Source organism: Budorcas taxicolor, chromosome 6 (genome assembly GCF_023091745.1).
Source record: "Budorcas taxicolor isolate Tak-1 chromosome 6, Takin1.1, whole genome shotgun sequence".
NCBI classification, from domain to species: Eukaryota; Metazoa; Chordata; class Mammalia; order Artiodactyla; family Bovidae; genus Budorcas; species Budorcas taxicolor.
Window position 1 is genome coordinate 25,846,678 of NC_068915.1, and position 10,297 is coordinate 25,856,974.

At 39.6% G+C, this 10,297-nt stretch overlaps 1 protein-coding gene across 1 annotated transcript in view; it reads left to right on the plus strand.

Annotated features, from left to right (window-relative positions):
* Positions 1-4,647, plus strand: part of LOC128049869 (all-trans-retinol dehydrogenase [NAD(+)] ADH4-like) — a 39,604-nt gene extending 34,957 nt beyond the window's left edge. The window contains exon 9 of the mRNA XM_052642190.1: positions 4,623-4,647. Coding sequence (XP_052498150.1) covers positions 4,623-4,647 — 25 coding nt within the window. The remainder of the gene's footprint in view (positions 1-4,622) is intronic.
* Positions 4,648-10,297: the final 5,650 nt, after the last annotated feature.

The window sequence follows — 10,297 nt, forward strand, 5'->3', positions numbered from 1 at the left end:
TATCTCCCAGACAGTCCTTCACTGTCTCTCACTATCTTCTCTCTCTTTCACTAATTCACTCTCTCTTTGCTCAAAGTTATGTCCACTGAGTCAGGGATGCCATCTAACCATCTCATCCTCTGTCGCCCACTTCTCTTCCTGCCCTCAATCTTTCCCAGCAGCAAGGTCTTTTCCAATGAGTCAGCTCTTCATGTCAGGTGGCCAAAGTATTGGATCTTCAGCTTCAGCATCAGTCCTTCCAATGAATATTCAGAGTTGATTTCCATACACTGTTCCAAAATAGAGTGATGGTATAAACTGACACACATTTTCCCCTTTGTAAACAATTTTTAACTCAGTTGGGGCTACTCTGGAGAGAGAGTGGTTTCTAGATTATAATGTCAGGTTCCTTTGGTACATTATTGCCCTGGCTCTGGAATCACTGTGGTCTGCAATTGACATAGAAGGCCCACTCCGGGCCCTTCATTATCAGATTCAAATGAAAACCATGAAAATGTGACCAGTGGGGGGCAGATGTCCCATACTTCAAGGATGTCCCAACTTTCTCATTTTCTAGGTTTGTCATGGTATCCTGTAAGTAATTCAAGTGTACAATTTCAGCTATATTGTGCTCTCCTGGCATAGACCCTATGAACTGATTTATAAAAGTATCCCAATTATGGGATCCCTAGTAACTGGGGAGCAAGACTAGGATCAATGATTTTGGTTAAAATAACCACAACATTGGTCATTGGGAGCAAAGGACAAAACACCAGGAACAGTACTGAATAGAGAAAATGCAAAAAGGCAACAAAAAGAAAATATATCACAAAAGAGGCAGGGGGAAACCACACAGTTAAATGACAGGAATCTGAAGCAGAGAATAAATGTTGCAAAAGAAGAAAATAGGTCCACAGTGTGAAGACCCAGGATATTTCCTGAGGAAGAAACCTGAGAAAATATCTCTACTGTATGAACTTCCTGATTTGCAAATGTGTTCACTGCAACATATCAAAAGGAATGTCAATAAAAAGAAAGGAAATCATCCCTGCTGAGTGAGGTGAAGATAATTTGCTTTGCAGTTTGAGAGCAGACTCCCTGTGCTTTCAGATAGCTTAACAGAAAAAGAATGTGTGAAGAAGAAACTGAATCTCTTCCATGAATTTCTGCAAACAGAAATAAAGAAGCAGTTATGTGACTATGTAAATTACATAAAGAAGAATTATCAGTGGAGGGCTACTTGGGTAAAATCAGATCCTTTTTATATAAAGATCTGTCCTTGGAGAACAGAGCTCAGGCTTTCAGTTGAGAAGTGAATGGATGTCTAGGAAACAAGTGGTAAAGACTGCAGAATGAGAACAGCAGAGGAAAATGAGTCCCACAAACTTGTTTCTAAACTTTGTATACTGAGAAAAAGCAAGTCTGATGAGAAACAAAGTTTAGGCCCACCCAGGATTATAAGGCAAACTAGCAGGCAGACCACCATCACATCTCATTTCACAAGGAGACCTGAGGAAGAAATTGAAAGACCAAAATTGGACAATTTTGTCAATGAAGAAGAAAAGAACCAAGAGGAAAAAAGACATAAAGTCACATCCAGAGAACCAGTTGCTAGACCACTAGCTGCAGAAGAACCAGAAAGAGTAAAACCCATAAACACACTTGGAAATGGAAGAACAAAGAGATGAAGAGATTTAGAAGTCAAGCAAAGAACCAATACCTAAACAGAAATCTAAGGAGGAGCCACACAGAACCAGAAGTTCAGGCTGAAATGGGTAAAGGAGATGAGAAAGATGGAAAGAAACACAAAAGACAGCCCAAAGACTCTAGCTGCCAGAGACATGAAGAAAAATAACCTGAAAGAGAAAAATCACAAGTTTCTCATTACAAAGATAAGGATGAAAAATTCTGGAAACTGGAAGTCCAAGATTAAAGTGCCAGCAGAGAGGAGAAGAGATGGAAAACTACATCCAAAGACCCACTGAGAAAAAGAAAAAACAGCTCAAACTAAAACAGTGGTGTCCTCCAAGACCCACCCTCTGAAGTGCATTCAATGCAGACAGTACCTGGATGATATCACATCAGACCTCTTGGAGCTGTTCCTAGTAGGCAAATGTGAGGACATGTAGCTTTTCACACATTCACAGCAAAGTAAAGGTCTAGAAAGTTCTGTCAGAAAACTAGGCCTTGGAGGGGGCGTGGATTCTGATGCCCTGATGGCAGAGGATGATAGGGAGACCTATATCCACAAGCAGTGGTATGATCAAGACTATGAGAGATTCGAGTTCCCTCCAAAAACTCAGCTGATGGAGGAAAAGTAAAAAGTCTACACAAGCTGTGCTTATCTGACTGAAATGAGGCAACAAGAAATTCCCAAGATCACAGAGCAGCTTGAGCACCTGGATGGCCGAGTTCCCTACGGTTCAGTTACCAAGCATGTCATTCAATATCAAGTGGGTGAAAGTGCATATACCTCTACCCTGAGGCCTTCACGGTGGACACACAGCTGTCCAGTCCTGCAAAACACTCACAGAAGGAACCTATGGATAAAGATCTGAATCCAGAATACTACCAGAAATACGTCAAACTACATCAAAGGCAGAGACCTGGACACCCCTGAGCTATACTGAATTGGCCACATAAGACATCTTCTGTATCAGGAGTAATGACAAGCCCAATGAGAGAGACATCAAGGTCAGACAAGTTCTACAGGTGGGCAAAGGCCTCTGCTCTTCCAGGAGGCAGTAGATTCTGCCAGAAAACCATTACTACAATGGAGCTGTAACATTGCACACATGGTGGTGTTTTAAGAGTTAGGTAGAGGTAGTTTTTTCCCCAAATGTTTCTAATTATCTGTGGGCACTGACAATGACCATAACTATCTGTCATAGCCCTTGCTTTTAGACCTCTATTTTAAAGTTGCAGAGCTCTTTCTGCAAAAGAAAGAAGTCCAGTGAATGACAAAAGCACAGGGGTGGAATGTGTGGGCTCTGTCTGAGCCACTCCCAGGGATCCTTGAGTTCGGTTTATGACTATCTGCATTCTGTTCCTTCTCATGAGTCCCTTCCCACTCACTGCACTTTCTGGGCTCTCCTTTCTTCCTTTTTACAGGGTCTCTCCCTGTCCACACTTTTCCTAATATCTTGACTTCACTCAGTCTTTTTCTGGGATCCTAACAGTGGTTAGGAGCTAACCTGAAACTAATCCATACAGATATAAAGTTGCTTTACTTCCTAGCTATTGCAAAGTGAAGATTTTCTAGAGAAAAAAAAAAAAGAGGAAAAATAAGCATTATTCTTTAAGCTACACAGAGTAATTTAGTGTGTAAGCCCCACAATATCTTGTACCATCTCAATAACCCTGTAAGTAGTATTCATCACATTAGGAGTTGGATTAGGATTTAGGGCCTTACTGGGCTCCTCTAGTGACTCAGATGGTAAAGAATCTGCCTGCAACGTGGGAGACCTGGGTTTGATCCCTGGGTTGGTAAGATCCCCTGGAGAAGAGAACAGTTATCCACTCTGGTATTGTGGCCTGGAGAATTCATGGACAGAGGAGCCTGGCAGGCTGCAGTCCATGGGGTTGCAAAGAGTCAGACATGACTGAGCAACTTTCACTTTCACTTTAGAGCCTTACTGGCATTCATAGCTCCTCCAGCACTCTTTATTCAGTCATGGCATATATCCACAAGGACTACTACGCAGCAGCCAAATGGAAAATGTTGCACTACTTTACCAATACCTGGGCAAGACTCCCACACTATACCATGTAGGCCTGATAATCAGTGGAGAATGGAGGCCAAGGGGTAGGCCATCTGAATGAGGTCTCCGGCTTCCCCCTGGCTCACCAAGAAAACCAGTTGACTGCCCACACAGCTAGAAAGGTGGCAAAAGAGAAGGCAGAGGATGGGCCTCCCCAGGGATGCCTATACATCCAGGTATGCTGATACCACACAGGAACAGGAAGTACAATTGAGGTTAGACCCTCCTGCCATACTAACTGCATAGTAGCAAGGTAGTGGAGGGAACATAGCACCCAGTTGGCCTCTTAAGGTGCAGTGACCCTGACTTATGGTGCAGAAAGGCCACAGAAGTTCTCCTTCCATCGGAAGGTGCAGCTCCAGGTCCTGGGTGAAAACAGTATGTATGCTGGCAACCTGCTGACGCCAGGGATTTCACAGCTCCAACAGTAAGGTCCAGAAGAAGATTGCATATATTGAAGGAGTAGAAATCTTTGAATTCTCTGAAAGCAGCATTCCAACACATCAACCACTAATTTTTTTGATGCCCAGTTTCCTCTAAGCTACAGGAGAGCCAAGAACAATTACCCCAAGACAAAAATCACACTACAGTCTCCACTGTAGTGGAGTGCTCTACTTCTCTATAACACCAGTGGGCAACAAGAACGTTGCCAGAGTCAAGTGAGGGTCTCCAATTTTTCCCCAGGTTACTAACACCATATGAAACATTAGCAATGTCATGAATGGAAGTGGGTGACAAGATAAAAGAAATTAGGCTTAGCGAAGTAGGTATCTATACAGAAATATTAAACCCAATCTTGAAACAAACAAAAAAATTATTTGTGGATTTTGGTGAAATTTTCCATGCAAATTATACTGATTGTTGTTTTATTATTATTAACAGCATTCGGACAGTCCTGCTCTTTTGACAACACCAGGAACAATTTGGAATACTAGCTGACTAAATCTGAACCTGTCTGGTTAATCCATTACCTGATATGATGAATAATGATAGCCATCAGTTTAAACAGATATTTACAGGTAACACCCAATATTAAATTGCTATAAAAATTATAGCATTTGCATCTATAAAATACATCAATATTTCCTATGTTGAATAACCTTGATAGTTGATATGTTTATGAAGAGAGTCATATGATGTTTGGATATTGTTTAAAACTAGTTCTGAGAGCTGGAAGTGGGGAATGAAGGGGTCACAAATTAAACTAGATTGTCTATATGTTTATAATTTTTTAGGTGGGGTGAGAGATATATGGGATTTCATTATACTGCTCTCTCTACTGTTGTATATGTTTTAATTTTTCCATAATAAAAACCTTTTTACCAGAAAAAAATCATTATTGATATGTAGACTTATATATGTAGATTTATATATCTTTAAAACACACATCATATATGTAACACAATTTACAATAATTAACAAGCTATTCTTCCTTAATTAGCTGCTAAATAATTTTAATACCTGTTAATTTCTCTTAGCTCCACTTCACCACTGTGAACTATAATCACAAGTAGTGGGATATCAGAAACTACATAAATGAGTGTATATATATTTTTTTTTAAGAAAATATATTTATACTCTCTAATTTCTGTTTTTATTAAATAAGTCCCCTTTTTTATTTCAGAATGATCACAATGTACAATGTGAACATCTATTTACTAAATTGTACTAAATAATCTGTTAATAATTCATATTAATCTATTTTCTATATTCAACTAGAAATGACAAAGAACAATGTACTTATTATAAATGTAAATAAAGCTATTAATAGTTGCAGGACATAATAGACAATAAGATTTATATGAAAAGCAAAATGAGAGTTTTCAAACTATTATACTAACAGATTTTACGATGGACAGTTTAAGATAGATAATAATTCAGATCAGAGTAACAAAGACTATTTCTCAGTTTAGCATAATTTCTGGAATCTACCAGTTTGGGGTTTTGCTTGTTTGTTTTTAATGTTTACAACACACTGAACTCTGAGAGAAGATAAACTTCTCTGAAGTTTTGGCTGAGGAAGGTGGCAGTATCTCGAAGTAGAAACTTATATTTCTGTTTATGTAAATTCTCTCCTTAGAAATAGCAGCCAGTTGATCCATCGGCAAAGGCTCCCTTTGCTGGCATTGTGGGGGAAAGGACGCACCCCGCGTGTGGCGGCCCTTCTCATGCCATTCCCTACGGCAGTTCTCTTGCTTCTCCTCATGCCCTGCCCCCCTCTCCTTGGCTTCCTCAGTCCTTCCCAGGTCTAGCTTGAGACCCACCTCCTCTCGGATCTTGGCAGCCACGAAGCTGTGTTTATTCCCTGATCGCCTTTGGCTCTTCGTGTCTTTAGTGAAACCTTACCGCATGCAGCTTCTTCCATTGTTATTTTCAAGTCTATGTTGGTAAGCTCCTTAAAGGTAGAGCAATCCTTGAATCCACCCTTCTATTAGAAATGCTCAGTGGATACATGGTGTCTGATACCAAAATTTATCCTCACAATGTTGTAGCCATGCGTTCCAGGAAACAAACTCACTCAGAAGGACAATGCAGATAGCAGAGTGCAGTTTATTACACCGGCGGGCCCAAGGCAGAGTCTCCTCTTAGCCAACGACCCCGACCAGTTTTTGTGGAAACCTTATATATAATGGCAATCCACTCCAGTACTATTGCCTGGAAAATCCCATGGACAGAGGAGCCTGGTAGGCTACAGTCCATGGGGTCGCAAAGAGTTGGACATGACTGAGCGACTTCACTTCACTATATACCCTAAGTGTACCCACCCAAACCTGTCTCCCTAAATTCCCTGAAACTAGTCTGAACAAATGAAAAGAAAGATACAATCAAAGTTAACCTGTGATTCATATGCCTTAAGCCTAGGTAGTTAACAGTGGACAATTATCAATAGGCCTGTGGTCATATCCCAATAAGCATAATAGAATTTATGATTCTATTTGGTTACACAGATAATTAGGGTATTCTTTTAGGTGATGGAGAGTCTAGGTATGAGCCTTGGGGCTCTTCTATGGAGGGGGTGGGGGTCTGGTTTTCTAGTTGGTATGTCGTCTCCATAGATACTGGGCATACAGCTCAAAGTCCACAGTCCAGCCCAAGATGGAGTCCCGCTTTCAAGATGGAGCCTGTTCTGTCTGTTTCCTCCTTCAACAAGTCTCTGAATAGTTTGTATTAGACCTTTTGAATGAAAATTTTTCCAAAACATTTCTATAGCCCTCTTTTTTTCCTATATAGAGAAATGCAAATCTAACCCTAATAACTTAGAATAGCCATTAGGAATATTATTTTTAATTAATATTAATTAATTAAAACTATTAACTGCTAAAGTTAATTAGTAAAATTAATAACTAGGTTAATAACAGTTAACTAAGCTGTGAAGCAGTAGTTTCCCTCTCTCTCTCCAAACACTCATGCTCAGCATCCCTGCCTCTATCAGTCTTCTACTTTTCCATGTCTGCTTCTCTGATTTGAAAAACAAAAGAAGTCTCATTATTCTTTTTTTTTTTTTACTTTATTTTACTTTACAATACTGTATTGGTTTTGCCATACATTGACATGAATCCACCACGAGTGTACATGCGTTCCCAAACATGAACCCCCCTCCCACCTCCCTCCCCATAATGCTAGGAATATTTATGAAATCAGTGAAAACTCAGGGTGATATATATGGGGTTTAAGGCTTAACCATTATCATTCCTTTAGCAGCAAAGGCCTTTTATCTCATCCAGGTCCCCAGTTGATATTACTAGTGAATTTAAACAATATAATTCTCCACAATGTACATCTAATGTCGAAGTTATCCAAATAGCTCCCTCTTAAGGTAAGAAATAATGCTGAGTTTTTACAGAATACTTCAGAAACGATAAAAATCATGCAACAATAATTCATTTGCTAATATGCAGAAAACTTCCATTTAAAACCTGCACTTTAGAGACATAAAAAATAATCTGCAAACTACTGACAACTGTATGGTTTTCTTGAGGGCTCTAATAGTCATCTGTTACTTTGTAAATGTTACTTTAAAAATTTTTGCTTTTTCATTATGGTTTATTATAGGATATTGAATATATTTCCCTGTGCTATCCAGTAGGACCTTGTTGTTTATCCATTCTACATATAATAGTTTGCATCTGCTAGCCCCAAACTCTCAATTCATCCCTCTCCAAAGTGTTACCAGTTTTTTTGTTTGTTTGTTTGTTTGTTTGTTTTTTGGCTGTGCCTCTTGGCTTGTAGGATCTAACCAGCAGTGGGAGCTCGAAGTCCTAATCATTGGACCAACCACTGGAAAATTCCCTAAAGTGTTACTTTTTGAAATACTAGGAGCAATACAAGTTATAGTATTTCTAGGGCACAAAGCCACTGAAACAAAACTGAAATGGAATTTGACCCCTCCAAAATAAAAATATGAGACGAAAAATCCACCAGGTAAAGGTTTGTATTCTCTAACATAGTAAGATACACAGGTGTGTTTTTTAAGGATATTGTGACCTGCAATTATTAGAAATCTTTAAGAATGCCAGTTAACAGGGTGAATAATACCTGAATAAAAGCAATACCATCACTTCTCCTTAGAAGGAAAAAAATGATTTTTTAAGATGTATTAACTGTCTTCAAACGTCTTGAACTGTCATTGTTTTTCAAATGCTACCACAATGCCCTCTGGTGTTTGTTTCTTTACTATCTTTCCATCTATTTTCTTTGAGAAAATGGGCTACCCTGGTGGCTTAGATGGTAAAGAATCTGCCTGCAATGTGGGAGCCTGGGGTTCAATCCCTGGGTTGGGAAGATTCCCTGGAGTAGAAAATGGCAACCCACTCCGGTATACTTGCCTGGAGAATTGTGTGGACAGAGGAGCCTGGCAGGCTACAGTCCATGGGGTCACAGAGTTGGACCCTACTGAGCAACTAACACTTTCACACACTTCCTTTGAGAAAAAGAATTCAGGGAGACAACAGCAACTTTCACATATATCATGATTGACATTTTTAAAAGTACTTTCATGTGCATTATTTAATCTGATTCTTCAAAATTATCACTGGACCACAGCTTTTTGAGGGCAAGGCCATTTTTAATATTCTTTAGGTACATTGCAAAGAGGTCAAATTTTTCTTTATGGCTAAAACTAAAGTTTGCCTCCCTAGTTCTGTTCTCTCAGTTCAGTTCAGTCTCTCAGTTGTGTCTGACTCTTTGCCACCCCATGAATTGCAGCATGCCAGGCCTCGCTGTCCATCACCAACTCCCGGAGTTCATTCAAACTCATGTCCATCAAGTTGGTGATACCATCCAGCCATCTCATCCTCTGTCATCCCCTTTTCCTCCTGCCCCCAATCTCTCCCAGCATCAGGATCTTTTCCAAAGAGTCAACTCTTCACATGAGGTGACCAAAGTATTGGAATTTCAGCTTCAGCATCAGTCCTTCCAATGAACACCCAGGACTGATCTCCTTTAGGATGGACTGGTTGGATCTCCTTGCAGTCCAAGGGACTCTCAGGAGTCTTCTCCAACACCACACTTCAAAAGCATCAATTCTTCAGAGCTCAGCTTTCTTCACAGTCCAACTCTCACATCCATACATGACAACAGGAAACACCATAGCCTTGACTAGATAGACCTTAGTCAGGAAAGTAATGTCTCTGCTTTTGAATATGCTATCTAGTTTGGTCATAACTTTCCTTCCAAGGAGTAAGCATCTTTAATTTCACGGCTGCAATCACCATCTACAGTGATTTTGGAGCCCAAAATATAAAGTCTGACAGTTTCCACTGTTTCCCCATCTATTTGCCATGAAGTGATGGGACCAGATGCCATGATCTTCGTTTTCTGAATGTTGAGCTTTAGGCCAACTTTTCACTCTTCTCTTTCACTTTCATCAAGAGGCTTTTTAGTTCGTCTTCACTTTCTGCCATAAGGGTGGTGTCATCTGCATATCTGAGGTGATTGATATTTCTCATGATGTACTCTGCATGTAAATTAAATAACCAGGATGACAATATACAGCCTTGACATACTCCTTTTCCTATTTAGCATCACAAAATTCAGCCCCTCTGCTAGCTGAAGCTGCCTAACACACTTCTTTCTCCCTTACCACCATGTCCTCTTTATTCCTAATTACATATTGTTAAGTATTCTTAAACTCGATATTCCATACGCAGTCTGAGAAACACCTATTCTGAATCATATACCATTAAATGCAGGTTAATTTGTATATTCTTTAGTCAATTATCTCCATTGTTGATAAATATTGAACTGTGTAAAAGCCCTAAATATTTCCTCTCTGGAATGCTATTAAATGAGAATGCACTTATCCTATTACTTAAACCCAAGGATAGACCATTTTTCTTCTCTGAAGTTTCAAGGTCTTTTTAGAAAGAATTTGTAAGTATATTAGGCATTTAATAATAAAAAAGGAGAGACTTTCTTGGTGGTCCAGTAGTTAAGACTCCATGTATCCACTGCAGGGTGACGCAAGTTCTATCCCTGGGCAGGGAATTAATATCCTGCAGGCCACACAATATGGCCAAAAAGTAAAATAAAAATAGAAGAAGGAAAACAATAGCCTC